At 34.4% G+C, this 20,154-nt stretch overlaps 1 protein-coding gene across 2 annotated transcripts in view; it reads left to right on the top strand.

Moving 5' to 3' along the window:
* Positions 1 to 20,154, top strand: part of LOC143257401 (uncharacterized) — an 86,186-nt gene that overhangs the window by 19,022 nt on the left and 47,010 nt on the right. The window contains exon 3 of one of the 2 annotated variants that reach the window (XM_076515994.1): positions 5,017 to 5,286. In XM_076515994.1, coding sequence (XP_076372109.1) covers positions 5,017 to 5,286 — 270 coding nt within the window. The remainder of the gene's footprint in view (positions 1 to 5,016; positions 5,287 to 20,154) is intronic. The other variant, XM_076515995.1, reaches the window with a different exon arrangement.

The following is a 20,154-nucleotide window of genomic DNA, read 5'->3' as shown; positions in this document are numbered from 1 at the left end:
AACATCAGAACTTTCCAACTGTAAAAGATCTAATGCGTTAGAATTCAATATCAGTTTCTTTTGTTCACTCCAACAACGCCTTTATTAGTTTTGAGCTGCAGTTCTTACTGCTACCCTTTTAGCGCACCAACGGCTAGAAATGTAACCGCCGTTTTATCTTTCTGGTGTTTTTATTCGACTGTTTATTTAATTGGTGTTCGTTACGGTCACAGCATGAGATAGAAGCTCCATGCATGTTTTTATTTTTTTCGATAAACCTTTTGAGCGAGTAGCATAATTTATGTAATATTATATATATTTTAATAAAACGCACGGAAATTGGATTTTTATTTATTTATTTATTTATATTACAAATTTGTCCTTCCAGTTCCTCGCAAGTATCCCATAGGGCATCTTTTATAAATTGATATAGAAGTTATGGGTCTCTGACATTATAACATACTTTATAAGCATATTGCTTCCAAAGGTATCGATTTTTAGAGTACATATACGAGTATTTCATTTCATCATATTATTCCATTTTAATGCCCCCGGTTACCATAGTAACGTGCATTGGTTCTAAAAAGCCTCAAACCAGGGCCTTTGTGTGTTTGCAAGAATAGAATCGTTCTAATATTATTTAATAACATCGATTGTCAGGAAACGAATTCTAAGTTCTTTCATTCGTGCGTATTTACTTGTAATAGAACATAATAGCAACTTGTCTGATGGGGTTAAAAAGTTTGTTTAACGGAAGGTACCTGAATATTGATTTTGTAATAACTTGCGTTCCTTCGTTTTTGCATCACTTGATTTGTTTTCAGTTTAAACCTCATAAACGTCTATCGAAGAATTCCGAGTGGAACGTCGATTTCTAGATTTTTTTCTTTAACTTGATAATATATGTTGCTTGTTATTAAATTGCGTTTTAGACCTCCATGTTCTAAAAAGGCTACGTACAAAAGAAGTAAAGTATCGCTTATTTGTCCTTGCGCAAGAGGCGTTGATTCTGAAAGTCTTATAAAACGTGATTGGCCTCAGGAAAAATTAAGCTTTATAACATGGGAATAACAAAGTGTTTTTTGTTTTTTTTTGCGAGAAAACATGTTTTCCTTGGCGGTATTTGATATATCATTAACGCGGTGGTTAAAGGGTTATAGAAGGGTTATTTTTCGTGACAAACTAAATAGTACTATAGCAAAATGATTGCACAAAAACGTGTACTAAAACGATTTCTTTAGTTTTAAGTGTAATTTTCTTTTGATGTAAAATATTCGAAGTGAGAAATTCTATTACATATAAGAGTTTTCATTTAATAAACCCGAAACCAAAATCTTTATTTTGTATCACAACTAGCAAAAATTTCATATTTTTCTTAAAGAAAAACATTTTTTTAAAAATTTAATTACTTGAATTGTTTTCAGTTTATACGTTAATAAATGCGTCAAAAAAGTTTCTTAAATCATTAGGAAGTTCGTTATTTAAGGCCTATAATCAATTATAATACAGTTAAGTTAGTCATGTGTTTAACGTTCTGCCGCAAGTCTGTTTTCAAGCAGTATTTTTTTAATAGAAGTCGATTTATTTAATTTGTTATTAGGGGTGTTTTTCACGTATCATTTAAGCATGCACATATCATGTTTAGTTCGCTAATTACCCGTAGTACTGTTTCGGTATTATAAATTGGTTTCTCACATACCAACAATACATGGAGTTTTGTTGAATCTCTTCTGTTCTCTTTTTAAGGCATTTTCTTTTATTGCATAATATTTTTTATTATTGTACAGAATTTCTGATATCATGTAATAGGGCTAAAACATGCCATCAAAATAAATATTAATAAAAATTGAAGACAAAAGTTTCAGAAACATGTGTACTCTGAATTATACTTCAGTGCGTGTGTTTTTAAACTGACAGTAAGCTGTCAGTTTAAATTCATAACTCGCACTTGCTTTCAGAAAATTACTGTCGTTAAAAGTGATTTAGTTCAAACGTTTTCGTAATTGCTTTCAGCTTATTTCCCAGCCATGATTACGCCAGAATTTGTAATCCTAGACTTTATGAATCTTTCACAACAGCGTGTTCCCAAATTATAATTTTACTCCAGTTGCTTTGTCCAAAAATAGAATATATGTTCTTGCCAGAATAGGTTTAGTATTCCGTTTATTTTTTAGCGGCACTGTAAAAGCAACCCTAAATAAGTTTTTATACGTATCATAAAATATTACATGAACCACTCGTATAGAGATTGGGGGGCAGCTTAGTCCAGTCACCATTATCCATCCTATCCTTTGTTTTTTTATTTAAAAAACGTCTTTCTATGTTTAATATCGAACTGTTTTAGCTATAGTGATCAAGTGGTAGATAACACTTGGTCAAAACCTGTTATTTTAACTAAATTAATTACGAAATTTTTTCATTCCATGTCTGTGAGCGTGAGGGTAAAAATGTGCTGATTATGGTGTAGCGCTTCTGATTTGTGTGGTATATTTTAGTTTCTAAATACTTGTGAATCTTTACAAATACTAAACGTATAGAAGTGTTTTAAAATTTAATGTTTTTCTGTTTACGGCGAGCAACTTATTTTAAAATCGTCCCCTCCTTGCTAAATGAAAATCCTGTATCTGCCCTTGGCGATAATAAAGCACAGCTATACATTGTTAAGACGTACAATTTTGTATCAGTTTCTACCCTCCCCTCCGACATAATGATATATCGAGGACTTAATGTGATCTTCAGAATGAGCTGTTACTTTGCAATAGTGTGAGGCCGTAATTTGTAACTTCAAGTGGAGATCAGGTTCTTTGGGGGGTAGACCTTGAAGATTTACATCACTAAGCCTAACTGGAAAATTATATCATACTGATGTTGTTGTTCTCATAAATTTATGCTTGTTAACTTGTTCCTCCTCCCACCGAACAGTTAAATATAATTGATAAGATAAATGTACGTGTTTTAACAATAAGTGTGAATCAGTTTTGATTACATATGTCTGTAAAATACTAAGATTGCTAAGTAACAAAAGGCATTGTTTAAGGATAGCTATTTATGTTAGAGAATCTAACTTTGACTTTTGGTCCGGTATGGCCAGGTGGTTAAGGCACTCGAGTCGTAATCCGAAGGTCGCGGGTTCGAATCCCGGTCGCACCAAACATGCTCGCCCTTTCAACCGTGGGGGCGTTATAATATGACAGTCAATCGTTGGTAAAAAGAGTAGACCAAGAGTTGGCGGTGGGTAGTGATGATTAGTTGCCTTCCCTCTAGTTTAAACTGCTAAATTGGGGACGGCTAGTGCAGATAGCCTTTGCGCGAAATTCAAAAACAAACAAACTTTGCCCGTGTTTATCCTTATGCTAGAAAAAAAACTGTCGAACTATAAAAACGCAACGCAATAAACATGTGATCAGGAAACAGGACTAGCTGGTTTGTGTTTAAGATATAGTATTTAAGTTGTTTTTTTTTTAATTAATCTTTGGGTGTCATCTCGTATAAACTAATGCATTTCGTTAGACAAAGTGTATTCGCGCGAGACGTCGTAATTGTTTGAGAGTGGTGTCAGTCTTAACCCAAGAATATCTGTTTATTTTGAGTATTTGTGGATAAAAAAACAACAGTGTTCACACATGAAGCTGTTATACACTTATCCATTTCTTCGCTAATGTGCGATGACAAAAGAACACATTAAGTGATTAGCCTACTTTTTATTTAGGGCCATTCCCAAAGGCTATTCCTCGCTTGTTTGTTTAATTTTTCCTATTATTTCGGGGAATACCTTCGCTATCAATCTTACCATTCCTACTACCGTGTTTCTCCGATAATAAGACCTACCCATAAAATAAGACCTAGTGTGATTTTTGGGGATAGTTTTAATATAAGCCCTACCCTTAAAATAAGCCCTAGTTAAGAGTGGCAGGAAGAGGAAAGAAATTAAAAAAAATTAATTTATTAATTAGTTTAATAGTTAGTTAATTAGTTTGTTTAAGCATTAATGATAGTTTTACTTTGTAACTTCATTTTTGTAATATATCAAAATAAGACATCCCCCGAAAATAAGCCCTAGTGTCATATTTTGGAGTGAAAATTAATATAAGCCCTGTCTTATTTTCGGAGAAACACGGTATTAGGTACAACAATTCTTGCAGAAGGCAATGCTATATTGATAATATGTATGTAAAAACGGCTCGTTTGCGTTGAGAAAATATTTTACGTAGAGGAGCGAACAACGTTTCAACCTTCTACGGTCGTCGTCAGGTTTACAAAGAAAGAAAAATGTTCGCTACTCTACGTAAAATATTTTCTCAACCCAAACGAGCCGTTTTTATATATATATTTTTCTCCACAAGTGCGTTTTTTCGACATCACTGATTATATTTATAATATGTTCTGTTATTCGTCGTCGAGGTGTGATTAGAATCGTATACCGTATTTTACGCCTTGTAAGATGCATTTTTTCTTTAAAAACACCTTAAAATCCCTATGCGTCTTCCAAGACAAAAGTGATGGGGTTAAGGAGGGAGTTCAGCTTAGGGTCTGCTCGAAATGACCTCTCTTACAGATCATAATCTCATTACTTGTCAGTTACAAGTATTTTCAATAACGTAAAGCATTCAGTTTAACTAATACTGTTGATATACTGTGAAGAGCATGATGTATTTGACTGTATTTACTCATTGGGTTGAAAAACAATTCATGGTTGCATCAAGGTGTTGGTTGCCGAGTAAAATATTTTTTTCTTAGAATTAATTGTTTTTCAAATTTATGGTGCGTCTTGCAAGGCGTAAAATACGGTATTTTTCATGTCATGCCTGATATGTGCAAACAAACTGTACAGGCTGTGGTTAAAATTACTATTTAGTTTAGAATCTAATTGTGTAGTCAATTTTGCTTGCTTGTGTGTGTGTGTGCGTGTGTGTAATTACACGCTCTCATACATCCAAACTCGCAGAACTACCTACGTATCAAAGACTGTTCTGTTACAAGTAATCTTAATAACTTTTGGAGTTTATAAAGGACAATAAACATTTTATTTTATGTTTTAGCATGAAGTCTTGGCTGCATCAGAAAAGGTGACTTTGCGATTAGAAGATTTGGTTCAGTGGATTACTGAAGAAGTCGATTGGTCTCGCGGATTAGTGGTAAATTCCAGTGATCCCAGTAGGCCTACATCGCCGATGACGTCACTGCGCGTAACGGAGATGTCTAGTGATCATTTACAAAGTGTAAAAGGTATTAATTTAAATGAAGTATGTACCGACAGTATCTCGTGTTCGGATGTAGCTCATGCTCAGAAAGAAAAGAAAATAAACTGTAAGTTTTCGTAATTTATACAAGCGTATTTATACAGAAGTTTGGTGTTTCGAAACTTATGTAACTCTCGTATTCGTTTCTCAAAATACATGAATTTCGGAGACATATTTATGTATACTTTCAAAATTAGCTATTTTCTCATGTACAATATATACTAGTGTAATTGCGAAATATTTAAATCATTATTACTGGTAATTGTTTCTGCTATGACTAAAATATAGTCACTAATGGTAAGTACTGGCTTGAAGGGAAAAGAAAACGTTTCTGAATATTCATTTTTACAGTGTTCTTTTACTATATTGATTCTCATGAGATACTCGCGTAAAAAATAATATCGGGACATTTTATTTCAAAATCTTTTAAATACTTTCAATCCATGGCAAAACTTCTAAATTAATAAACCATCATTTGTGATGACGAAAACCTTTTACTAATACCCGTACCAGCCGCCCTGAGGGGAAAGAAGTAACTTGAAATTGTGAATTGAATAAAAAAAAGATTTATGTTTCTCATATGTAACTAAACAAATATATAATTTGAGAGAGAGGATTATTCACTCTTAGTTAAATATTTATTTTACTCTAAGTGTGATTTGTCTGTAATATTTTTTATTGGTTCGTCCATTATTTGATATTTGCCATGTTGTCGTGATGTTTATAGTGTCTTGATGGTTCAGGTGTATCATATCAGATGAAAAACAAGGCTTAATTTGGCCTCCTTTCATCAGTATGTATCTTTTACGGTGTGTGTTTGTATGATTTAATAATGACGACACGCTAAACCTGTTTTAACCTTTTTTTTTAAATTAAAAAAAATGTTGGTGTGTCGAATACGTGGATGCACACAAAAAACAGGCGTGTTAATACTTTTTCTTACTAGTATTTTTTTTCCTCTTCACGTATAATTTTGCTATAATTAAGCACAGAAGTGCGTTTGTAAACCAGTGTGACTTAAAAATATGTAAAAAGGTTTTTTTTTTCTTCCCTGTTGTATTATTATCAATTGATTAATCAACCATAATTGATTCCATCTATAAGAGAAGACGTGGACGTGTTACTTTAGAAATTCCTAGTATAATAAACTAAAATACAATGTTTTTTTTTCTTTTGTTTTGTTTAGTAAAAAAAACGGAAATTCATGGACTTGTATTTTTTGTGCCAACAGTAGTTCTTTTCAATCCCCACCCTACGTTTTTTCTTCTCTTTCTCCCCTTCGTTTTTTTTTCATATTCATGATTTATGTAAGAGAGATTTAAAAAGAAATAAAACTTGTATGTACGCCCGTTACCAAGTACAAACACCGCGCCCTCTTTGCACTGTACGTATGTGCATGTTTTGTTTTTTTTCCCAAACTGAAATAGACATTTGGACAAAAAACTATGGAATATAAGACTTATATAGTTGCGCGTACTCATTCCACCTCGGAGTGTGCAGAAGGAAGCGTTTATCTCTGATTCGCCCTTTTTGTTGTTGTTGTTTGTGTTTGTTTTTTTTTTTTTTTTTTTTTTGGGGGGGATCCCACACTTAAACTCTGTAAATCCAGTTATTTGTTTTCTTATGGCGAATATAATCTCCGTTTTAATAAATATTTCTACGCTTCGGCAGATTCAAAGCGTCACTGGCTAAAATATCTAATAACGTTTGTATTATCAACTGTATATGCAAGAAATGTTGAACGAGAGATCAATCTATAAACCACAGTTTAGCTACTTATTAGTTTTGTTATGGGTTTCGACCTCGTTGTTTCAACTGTGTATTTTCACACTGAATCATGACATTCCCTCCGGACTTACAAGACTAAAATTGGGGTTCGATTCCCTGCGATAGATAAGTGGTTTTTCTCTCAAATAAACAACCAACACTTCTGAAAATACCTGAACTAATTGCGACACCATCTTGAATATCCAGGACAATGTCTCATCTCCATGGTTACTGAACTCTCGCTTTAAAACAAACTAACTTTTGATGTTGCATTCCTATTCATAAATACAGTTTTTCAAAAATTTGGTACTTTGTTGCAAAAAAAATTAGCGTTACTTTAATAAAACATAAGGTGCGTACTTTGCGAAAAATTATAAGACTTCAATGTGTTAATCAAATGGAGTCGACCACCAAAATTTCTGTAATTTTTATATATATTCAAGAAGTTTATATATTTTGCGTTCAGACAAAAAACTTTTTTGCACGTCTTTTGCATTTTACAATCATATTTTGAAAAATTTTAGTCTCCTGTATTCCACTGAATAATGTGTTTTGATAATTGTTTTATTAAAATAGAACCATTAGACGCCAATTTTGTGTTTTTTCAACAGTGTGTAATTTCTCATCTTGAAAAATACAAGCTATAATTAACAAACTACCTACGTAATAAGATTCTCACTTGGAACGAAACAAATCTAAAATTCAAAGCAAACAAACTTTTCAAAATATCTTCAAAAAAATGAAATGGTAGACTATGTAAAAAAATATTTGCGTGAGACATTGTCCTTTTTCCAAAACCTGGTGAGACTGTCTGTACAACACCATCTGTGTCAGATATTGTAAGCCCTAGCTTTTATTATACTACTTTTGTTTGTTTAGAATTAATTACAAAGCTACACAATGGGCTATCCGTTCTCTGCCCATCACTGGTATCGAAACCTGTTTTTTATTGGTACGAGTCTGCAGACATACCGCTGTGCCAGTGGGGGGGGGACATTATACGTTATTTGGGCTATCTCATTTTGATTTGATACTATTACTTCTGCATACAAAAAGGTTGTTAATAAATGTTTGAGTTGCAACTTGAAACGCTCATTATACATCAAGCAGTGAATCAACGATATGATAATAGATTGCATAAAATTTTCGGTAAGATCAATCAATAATGAAATTACTTGATGACGTAGCACATTATCTGGCATGTCTCGTTTATTTTCCAATTTTCTTATTTCCTTTGTAAACGTCTTTTTTTTAACTATCTAACTTTTGTGAACATTTGTTTTGTTTGTTTTGAATTTCGCGCAAAGCTACTCGAGAGCTATCTGCGCTAGCCGTCCCTAATTTAGCAATGTAAGACTAGAGGGAAGGCAGCTAGTCATCACCACCCACCGCCAACTCTTGGGCTACTCTTTTACCAACGAATAGTGGGATTGACCGTCACATTATAACGCCCCCACGGCTGAAATGGCGAGCGTGTTTGGTGCGACCGGGATTCGAACCCGTGACTTTTGTGAACATAAAATCATCTGGAAAGTTATGCCCAGTAGTGGAGGGGGAACGAACAACAAGAAAATCTTGTAGGAGGGGACATAATTAAAATTATTAAGAATTATACAATTCGATTTTACGTGACGCAGTCCTCTGGGAAAAATGGGAGTTCCCTAACTTCTGGTCAAAATAACGTCAGGAATATTAAGCACCTGTTGGTTCATTTCAAGGTTTAACCCTGACGTGAAAAGGTTAATGATGAAAAAAAGGAAAATTTATCGTATTAACTACAGATTCGTAAACTTCAAGTTATCTGTCATTTTAAGTAAAATTTAAGGCCTGTTTGTGATTTGAAAATCACGTTAGATTGCAGATATTTCTTGCCATAATTACCGTAAATTAGTCCACAGCGGATTTTGAATATACTATGTGTAAAAAAATAATTAAAAAAATATAAAAACAAACTTGAATGTTTTTTGTCTGCCACTATTCACAGCTTTTCTTTCTATACCAGAATTATACGGATGAACTGGACCAATAACAGCCGAAGATTTTATTGAAAAAGCTCTTTCTGTGCTGTTAACAAAGCCAAAAATCTCTATATTGAAACAGAAGTGTATTAGATTTAATAATTGTGATTAGTTATGTTCGATTGAATATGTTCGTGTAAGTACCACACGTCTTTTAATTAGCTTACAGTGGATTTTAAAATCAAAGTTGTGTAAAATTAGTATTTCTGACCTTTGATCTCATTGCATTGGAGGCTCCATACTTTTAGGTGTGTAATCTCGGCGAGAATCCAGTCCAGAAACATGGGGGTTGTCAGTTGGATTGACGACAAATAGGGAAAGTAAAAAAAATAAGTGATTATTTAAATGTACAATAATTTTATTGTAAACTGGCTGGGGTACTGGTCCCCTGTGCAGAAACTGTACAAGTTCATGATTAATATAAAGATTGTCTTGGACCATGATTTCCTTGTAAATAATTGTAAAAAACAAAACAAAAATCAATAAAAATTACGAAACTTAACTGGAAATTTGTATGTATATTGAAATGGATTCGGCAAACTTCCTTATCAAATTTGAATGACCATTTCAAAGAAGCAAGATAGTGGTAAAAACGCCCATAGATATCGCAAAACTGAAAAGTTGCATCTCCTCGTGGACCAAATGAACCTCTGTACCAATGTTTGTGAAGATCTATTCGAATACTACGAAGTAGTTACAAGGACATACGACAGACAGTACCCATTATATTTATATAGGTTAACGTTTTACTGTGAATTTAAAATGTCTGAAAATAACATTACATATTATTTTCCAATAAAATGTGAAATAATTTTCTATAGAACTATGCGAAACGTGTCTGTAGCAAGTAGTTTAAATCAACTAATTTGTTTATCAGTAACTTTAAACCCCGGCTCTAATAAATATGCAAATTAAAATATTAATAAAATATGTTACGAGCTCAAGTATTTTCAAATATCCAGTTATCAAATCTTGTTTATTGGCTATTTCCCGCCATCGCCTCTTATCGGCGTCAATTTCCACACGTGACTCTAACAGTGTTAGATTAAACACTTCAGTGAACTGCGATTAGCCTTAAATTATCTATCCTGATAATCGCTCGCCACTTACAAGTTAACTAATCAGGAGATGAGTGAACAACCGTACTGAAAACTTTAGTTCTCCTTCCAGATAAATGGGTGTTTTCGGTGGTCACCAACAGATCGTTTCGAAAGTAACATCACTAATAGAATCAATGAAATAATTAATAATTAAACGTATGATATTAGTTTATTCTGCGATATTCACAACACGGTATTAAAAAGAAGTATATTGTGTAATTTCGCAGAATTCGCTACATACATAATTTGTGGTACTTTTAAAACTGAGATGTTGGTAGGCACCAACCGAAAAAGGTACTAATATATTTTGAAATAGTTGTGCCTTCAGTTAAAGAAAAGGGTACGAACAGACGTTAGGTGGCGTACCCTAGTCTGACTCTGTGGTCGTAACGTAGCGTGCGTTTGTACAAATTGTAAAAGCGCACTTTTCTATACGATTATGGATGTTTAGATTAAAACACAATATGTAACTTGTATCTAAATTATGCGTGTTGTCAGTATTACTCTTAACTTTGTATTTTCATGCACCACACGGTTTTGTAGTTATTTCGAGATCCGTTATTTTAATTTTTGTTCTTTCGCCGTGGATCACTAGACAGACGTCTGATTTGTCAAAACGTTTAACCCTTTGGTATTAATTTCCTAATAATGATTTGTAACAATGTTGGATTTTCACTAGAAGGGGTGAGTCGGTGTGTGAATATTTGGTGGTAAACTTAATCGTAGTTGCTTTTTTATAACCTCAGTTTTTAAGATTCCAGCAATGGTTGATATCGATAGGAACATAAATTTCAAGTATTTGTTTTTCCGAAACATATGTCTTTCCTACTTTACTTAGTGGAGTTCTATTGAAGTCCACCCGCTAGTACAGCGGTAAGTCTACGGATTTACAACGCTAAAATAAGGGGTTCGATTCCCCTCGATGGGCTCAGCAGATAGCCCGCTGTGGCTTTGCTATAAGAAAACACACACACAATTGCAGCACGTTTACCAGTAAACAGTCCTCGTAGTGTGGAAGTCTTTATAAGGTGACATTTTTCCGACATTTTGTGTCGCATTATTAAGAGCGTAAATTGTTTTATTTTCTGTATGAATAAAGAAACGGAAACCTTAATGAATTTAAACTTACACAAATTCATTTAGGTACGTGATTACATGTGAAACTTCAACGTTACCTATATATAATTTGAAAGACATGCAGATAGATAAAATATGAACAGAGCTTTACCTGCAAATCAGTGTACAAGGCTGAGGATCCAAGGTTCGAGACCAAATGTCTCTAAACACGATCCATACTGTGGGTACTTTATAGAGGTGACAACCCTCGTATTGGTTCAAAGAGATGTACAAAGCTGATGTGACAGTGGGTGCTGGGAAGGCTGTCTTCCCTGTTGTGCGTAATTTAGAATTACAGAAGGCTTAAATATGACTATTACTGTTTCGCCCACATACGCATAATTTTAGTGCTTTACCGGGTGCAGATTCTTGCATTGCTAAAGTTAATGAACGAACAATCGTTATATTTAATGTCTCATATAAATAATTTAATATTATAACCAATACTTGCATTGTGGTATTAGTCGAATCTTTTTTCCCTCTATGATTAAGCAATTGTTTTATTATCATATTCTAGTTATAGAAAATAAATACGCACCGAACCATGTTTACAGATAAGAATTCTGATGTTTTTACGCTGGGATTTTTTTTTTCGAGTACTTTTGCATACTGTGGAAAATTGATAGTATTGTTGATTATTTTGCTAGAATGTTTGCAACACACGCGCACACACAGTGTAAGGAAGACAATATTTCGTAACGCAATATTTTTAGCAGTGGCATAGCGGCTCGTAGAACGGCTCTCAGCGTTTTTCAAGTACAAACTTTTAGCTCATAATTCCGTCATCTATTGACCAATTTCATATCTAATTACATTTTATACTCGGGATGAGAAACCTTTTCGACTAACTTATTCAACCGTGCCCAATGTCTTTAGATTAATTTACTTTAATCCTGCCTAAAAGAATTTCAACTTGAGGGTAGGTTGGTAAAAGTCGTGATGAGAAATATAATCGAATCGGGTGCACGCGCGCCCCTTGCTTGGCTATTGCCGGTTAACAAGAAGGGAAGGAAACAAAGGCCTCATAGATTAATTTACTCTAAGAGAATTTTAAGTGCCTCCCTCTGTTTTTGAGGATTCCTTCTTGTTTAATGAATACATGTTTAAGTATTTCTGTAAGTTTTATTATATTTAGCTTCAAGTGATACCAGTATTCGTTAACTTCAATTTTTTACCATTTTGTAATTAAGTGATTTGTAAACATGCTACTGTCGATGTCTGGAGACATTTTAACGACTGAAAAGTATTCCAGATGCTGCGTACAAATTACAGTTGATGTTTGGGTACATATTAAGATAGAAATGGTTGTCAATGTTGCGTATAGTTTACAGTTAATAATATTTGGACATATCTAACGACAAAAGTGATTTTAAATGTTGATCAGAAGACGCAGTTATTAATTTGAAAGTCTTGTCTCTGTTCATACTGACTAACAGGGAAGTGGACTTTGGATTTATATTTCCACTGTTTATTTTGCTTTGTATGAAGAACTAATTGTTTTTAATTGTAATGACAAAAAAAAATTATTCGTTTTGGAGTGTAAATTATTCATACTTATCTATTCGATAATCAGATGATAAATAAAATTCCCAATTTATGTGGGTTTTTCACGTGTAAGTTAAATATAAAAGTTTCTACATTTATGCATCTTCCACACTTACATGGGCTTTCCCCAAAAGTAAAAAGGAGTTCCACTAGCGACCTCTATATATAATTTCAAATGGTATGATCACTCAAAAAAACAGACGAGGAAGGTTTTTCAGGTTTAAAATTAAACAAAAACTTTCCCTAAGAGACCATATTTCAAGCATTAACTAAACTGTATAATAAAATACAGATATCAATCACACCCTCTATAGGCTTAAAAACCACTGAAAGAATTTTCTGCTTGTCGATATATAGTTTTTATGTGACTTACTAGCCCATTTTTATCTTACTTTTATTTATTTGATTCTCAATTTGCGAGTCGCAGAACCAGATTATGAAACCAAATATATACTCGCCTTTTCACCTGTGGACCATTATAATGCGACAGTCAAGCCCACTGCTCGTTGCTAAAGATTTCATTTATTTCCTGGGCCCGGCATGGCCAAGCGTGTTAAGGCGTTCGACTCATAATCCGAGGGTCGCGGGTTCGAATCCCGGTTGCACCAAACATGCTCGCCCTTCCAGCCGTGGGGGCGTTATAATGTTACGGTCAATCCCACTATTCGTTGGTAAAAGAGTAGCCCAAGAGTTGGCGGTGGTGGTGATGATGACTAGCTGCCTTCCCTCTAGTCTTAGACTGCGTAATTAGGGACAGCTAGCGTAGATAGCCCTCGAGTAGCTTTGCGCGAAATTTCAAAACAAAAACAAACATTTATTTTGAATAATCCTGAAAGCTACACGAGGGCTGTCTGTTCTAGTAGTTCCTAACTTAGTAGTGATAGAGTAATAGAGGGAAGGAATCTAATCAGTACCACCTGCTGCTCACTGTTGGGCTATTGGGCGAATATTGGGATTGACCGTAACATCATAACGCCTTCGTGGCTGAAAAGGGAGCGAGCATGTTTAGTGGTGATAGCGGTGCCTTGTATTCGGTACTTTTATTGTGTCCCTTTTATAAATCCCTCGTCTTTTATTTTAATAAAAGATTTATTAATGGGTTGAATACTGTCAGTAGTCACTGGTTTTGTGAAAGCTGGTGGTAGTTTTTTTTTTTTTTTAAGTGCTTTTCGTCAGTTGTATTGGAACAGCGCATGAGCAAAAACCGTCAGAAAATTTGACCTCCATACAATGCAAGACTAAGTCCAGTTGTTCTTCAAGAAATAAACCAGATTAACTAATTCTTGGCCTAATCAGGGTGCAGTGTATTTGTGTCCCCACGAGTACGCTGTGATTGTAACCATAACATACAGCGACACCATTTTTGCGTAGACATAGATTTTTTTACGTTATTTTATTTTGGATTACAGAAACCAATCTAACCAATTCCTTTAAAAAATTCCTGGTTGCGACATACGAGAGAAATTGTTATGCGGTTATTTATTTCTCATGTCCAGTTGTTCTGCGAATTAATTCTATGTTGTTGTTGTATATGTTAATTTCTATGTAAATCATTGCCTTATTATATTGTGTATAATTTGTGTTCTTTGTTACATTATTATCTGTGCCAAATTTTCTAACAAAATATTGTGAATTGTTATTTTCATCAGTCATACTATTCATTAAGTATTATTCATGGTTATTATTAATTTGTCAATTTCATTCCTATAGGCATTGTTGGATTATAAAAATATATAATTTACTTTATTGGCTATATTATTGATTTGTAATAACGTCTATGCGTTTTCTATGTGTTAACATATGAAGATTAATGCATTATTGGATTATTTATTTATTTGTTTTTTTTCTGGTGGGGGGGGGGAGATTCTATTGTCCTCCTTGCTTGTTTGTAACGTATAATAATAACATACACATTTCTGTATGTGTTAAATTGCTTATTCGGAATATGCAAAAGAGTGGCGCATACTGGTGTGAAAATAAATATATGAATTGCCATCTCTCGCGTTTTTTACTAATGTAGTTTATGAATAATTTAGAACATTCAGGAAGAAATATGCCTGTTGAAGACCCATGTGAACGCGGAAAATGAAACTGACTTGCAAACGAACAACCAGGCGGTTGGTGTTTATAAATGTGTTTTAATTAGTCTGACTTTCATCTTCTTTCTGTGTGTTGTTTAGCAAAGCATTAAATTTATTTCTCAATCAATCACATCAAAACTCCAAAGTTTATTTATTTTTAATATTTTTTTACGTAATTACGCTCTTTTAATGAGTTCACAAGACGTGGGCTAAAGCAGACGTAAAGTACGTGTACGTGTACAGTGCACTGAATGATTTAATAAAGTAGGTAAAAATGTTTTACGACGTCTAATCCGGTAGATTTTAACGCTAAAAATCGGGTTCCGATACCCGCGGTCGGCATAGAACAGATAGCCCACTCTGTGTATCTTTGCACGACAGACAGACAAGTTGTCGGTTGCATAATTGAGGTGTAAGTATTCTTTATGTGGCTATTCCGTCACAAGAATTCCTATCACACCTTGGTCTTCAACTACATAATTAAAACTAGAGGAAAGGGGGGGTGTATAATCTTAAAACTTAGGAAAAATTAACTTTTAAATAAATCTTTGAGAGCTCGACCTGTTTTCCATACGCCAAACTATAAGTTGATTTACAACCCCCTCTTCACCATGTTAAAACGTTGTCTGTCACAATTCAAAGTTGATTTTTGTAGCAGGCCGCCTGCTATATTCTCTCGTGCTTGAAAGACTGAATGGCTTATTAAAAATATAGTTATGATTTGTTGAGACTGTGTGGTCTTAACACCAGGCTACTTCCTGCTCGTAGGATAGCTGATAATCGGGAAGACGATTTCGATTCTTATTTCATCCCATACTTCTTCGTTCTCTTCCACTCTTTCTGCGCCTTATTTCTCATAACATTTATTCAGCTATTTGTGTTTCGTAAGATCGAATGAAAAACTGTCATATACATGCTACAGTATCGTGGTGTTGTGTTTCACTTCATTTAAATACTGCTCACATATTACAATTCGATCTCGGAAAGTCAGCAGGAATAAAAATAAAAGCCGTGTTATTTGTGCTATGTAATCACGAGGGTATATAGGGTACATATTGAATAATTACCGCCATATTCAGTTACTATGGAAATAATCATTCATTTTATTATTTATCCCTCGGTGTATCGGCAGTGATTTTTCGGACTTTACAATGTTAAAAATCCGTGGTTCGATTCCTCGCTGTGGGTAAAGCACAGATAGCCCACTATGTCGCCTTTGCGCTACAAAAAAATTTTTTTTTTTTGGTATTTGATTTCACACCGAACAGTTTTTTTTTTTTTATTAAGAACTTAAATATAGCCATTAGTCATTTCTTTTCCTAATTATAATTGTTCGCTAATGCACGTGTTTGTCGATATTATAACTGACTTTTGTTTCTTAGTAAAGTCAAATCGTTTCGATATCGTGTGCTATAAGACAGAATAAACTGGTAATACCGAATGAAGTACGGACTCGCGTGACTTATTACGGTGATATGTATGTCAGTATATTTTTAGATATACCCGTTTAAAGGTATTGGACTTTTTGCTTCGAAAATATATACTGGGTTCACCGAATATTTGACTATACAACAATTTTATTTCACTGGTCTTTGAGTTTGGTGGTCTGAATTCTCCCCCCACACACACACACACACACACACACACACATGAATCTTAGCGCAGATGATACGAAACATATTATGTTTAACGTATTTCATTTAACTTAACCACTTAAAAAAAAAAAACAAAGTCATTCTTTGCATTCAAAACGAAAGGAACTTAACTCCTATTGGCTAGATAAATAACATAATCTGTAAAGTGCTTAGCGTGCGGTTAATTTCCATTTTGCATACATAAAAGGTAACCTTATTGCTGACGACGGCAATCTAGTTGTGCCTAATCGATTCATAAGACGTACAGGGTCGTTATGAAAGCCGTTTTTGTATTTTTTATTCTGGAAAAGTTTTTCTTTCAATCAAATGATTGTTTAAACTTTTCAGACCAATAGCTTAAGCTTGGAATTGATTTCAGTAATTTCATTGAACAAAATAATTACCAGAAGTCAAGGGACCGTTTTATCAGACTTGCACAAAGTTCGGGAAATTCTTCCCTGTGAATAGGGATAGCTGCCCTCTCCGTGTAAATTGAATTCTGATCGCGCGGATATGATTAACTCTTTTTGTTAACAGTTAGACTTAAGCCTTGCAAGGGTCAATTAGAAAGATTGTGTTTATATCATATTCACGCCTGCCAGTGGCACAACGGTAAGTCTGCGGACGTACAACGTTAGAAATCAGATTTCAATACCCGTAGTGAGTAGAGCGCAGATAGCCCATTGTGTAGCTTTGTGTTCAACAGCAAACATTGGATGGATATTTGGTCGATGATTATTAACTTAATCAGAGCAAATTACCCACTTAGAAATTAGTTTTTCGCTATTGGTTTCTCCGTTAACCTAGGCGAATGTGTAGTCAGCGTTTGTGTACAATAGCTTCTTCGTTAGATTGTGAAATGTTTCGATTTATTTGTGATAAAATATTTTTTATTGCAAAAGTTTATGAACTAAACAGTTTGCTTGTAATTTTAAACGTCCAGGTATTTTAAAGACCGTCGGCTCTCTGTGTGAAAATTATTAGCAGGGTCAGGTCTCTGGCGGTTCCGCAGTATGTGCTCGTGGAATGTCCCTTGTAGATCGTGCACTCGTGCATATCAAACAATCTTTCCATAGATTTTTATGGTAAAATAATTTTAGAATGATAGCATAAACGCAGTGTATAATTACGTTTTTTTAGTTTTGTATAGAACAGAGAAATATAAAACAATTAGTCCTTCTAATAATTAAAAAAGTAAAGTGTTGTTAGCGGTTCAGTTGCATCCTTCAGTTGAAAATGCTGCCATTGTATTAAATACTGGAAAAATGAGTCGCATATGATAACTCGCTTTTAGCCCTAAAGCTTATACAGAAATTATTGTGTTATTAGCATCTGTGATAATTCTGGACGCTCATGATCAGAATATGTTTATCCAGGGTGAGAAAGTAGTGTGAAATTGTGAAGTGAATAAACAAATAAAAAATACGCGTATGCGCGCGCGCACACACACACACACATGTACTGAATGAATAAAGAAAGAATTATGATTCCCACTTTCTAGGGAAGGGGCAAGTTCCCCCTTGTTCCTGATATTTTCTTGCATTTATAGATATATAGATTTATAGATATAGAGCACGTTACTTAAACGTGATTTCAAAGAAAAATTATAAGGTCTACAAGTAACTTACATAACATAAAATCCTGCCAATTATGCGACGTATGGCTGCCATTCGTAAATCATAAGCCCTCTAAAACCACATCTAAGCAAACCATGCGTATCCAGAAGAGCGACCTTTTGATCTCTGAATTCCCATATTTATCCACACCAAAATACCAGTGAAATGAACGACGACCCCGACTAGAGGTTCTGGGTTAGGTGGTTTCAGGTGTATGTCAGAAAAGAGAATGGCATGCCCGCGGTCTTACGATGCTAGAAACCGGGTTTTAATACCCATGGTGGATAAAGCACAGATAACCTGTTGTGTAGCTTTGCACTTAACTACAAACAAATAATTCTACGTGACTCGTGGATACACTGCCGTTCACTTTTACACGTGTAATGTGAACGCATTATTCTGATGGTGTTTTTAAATTCCTTGTCAATAACTTGTGTTTAGCTTTTTTTTTCCGCAATAAGTTTCTCGATTTGTTTCACTTACACCGGAAACTTAACGACATTCATAATACCAAACACAAACTTGCTTTATATATTTACTTCTATGTTGGAATTTAAAAATTTTCTTGTACACTGTCATCTGCGACATGCAAAATGTCTTGTGGTAGAGTTTTTAGATGGTTTGTCTGCGAATATGGTAACGGTAGAGACACCCCCCTAGTGTTATGGCAGACTATTTTGGTCGTTTTTACATCTTTATGTGCGTGTTTCGATTTTCTTTTACTTTTAATATCTCGTAACAGAATTGAGGGAAAAGTTCCAGTTATTTACATCTATTTGTTATATCGCTGTTTGTTAATATCACGTTCCACGGAAAGGACTGCAACATATTCTCCTTGGCTCGATGGTGACGGCACACGACTCCGTAATCCGAGGGTCGCGGGTTCGAATCCTCGTCACACCAAACATGTTCGCGCTTTCAGCCTGGGGACGTTATAATGTGACGGTCAATCCCATTATTCGTTGGTAAAAGAGTAGCCCAAGAGTTGGCAGTGGGTGGTGATGACCTTCCCTCTAGTCTTACACTGTTAAATTAGAGATGGTTAGCGCAGTTAGCCCTTGTGTAGCTTTACGTGAAATTAAAACAAACATATTTCTCCAGTTATAATTTTAACCGGTGAAGTATTACCTTTGGCTGGAAATTCACCAAATTAAATATGTAGCCTACTATACGTTTCGCCGTTGTGCCCCGAGCTGAACTTGTAAAGAAATTCCGCCGTATTAGCACATCACAAATGGATCTTTCAAAGCCCGGTTAATTTAACCCTCGTGCATTGCATACGTTCCAAAAGTTTGTTTCAAAGTGGATACATAAGTTATGCACATAATTCGTTTAACATTAAATATAGAATATGATGCGTCAGCGTTCGTAATGACGAGAAACCCATTTGAAGTAAAAATGTATCTCAAGACGGCGTTATGGGTATTAAAACTTTTACTACAATAAAGCAGAGAACAACGTTTCGACCTTCTTAGGTCATCTTCATATTAATAACAAGAGTTTGTGTACTGTGTTACCTGTTTAAACTCCATGTCAGTTGCAAACTCTTTGTTAACCTGAAGATGACCCAAGAAGGTCGAAACGTTGTTCTCTGCTTTATTGTAATAAAAGTTTTAATACCCATACCAGCCGTCTAGATATATATGCGTCATTGTTGTTTCGTACAACCATTACAGTTTTATTTATTTTTTCCTGATGTAAAGTTTTGAAAACGAACAATTACGTTAAAAATTAATAAAACCATCCATGCAGTAACGCCATTAATATAACCTAATATTATTTTTCTGACTGAATATGATGTATAGTAATTATAATTTATTCTAATTTTAATTAATCTATTCGTGAGAAAGGGGAGATCCTTTTATTTACGATAATCCATCGCTTTTTCGTAATTTATTTTCTGACATAATCGTTTTAGGTAATTTAATGTGTTTTAGTGGCAGTCATCTGGAAACTTGTTACATAGTCATTGGAACGGAGGTCCGATTGATCGAGTTTGTAGAACGTAAACTGTTTGATTACATATATCTGAAGGAAACCCAGATGTAAGATGCTGTA

Source organism: Tachypleus tridentatus, chromosome 7, assembly GCF_004210375.1.
Source record: "Tachypleus tridentatus isolate NWPU-2018 chromosome 7, ASM421037v1, whole genome shotgun sequence".
Classification (NCBI taxonomy): Eukaryota; Metazoa; Arthropoda; class Merostomata; order Xiphosura; family Limulidae; genus Tachypleus; species Tachypleus tridentatus.
The sequence above is the reverse complement of the archived record's forward strand: the minus strand, read 5'-3'. Positions and strand labels throughout refer to the sequence as shown.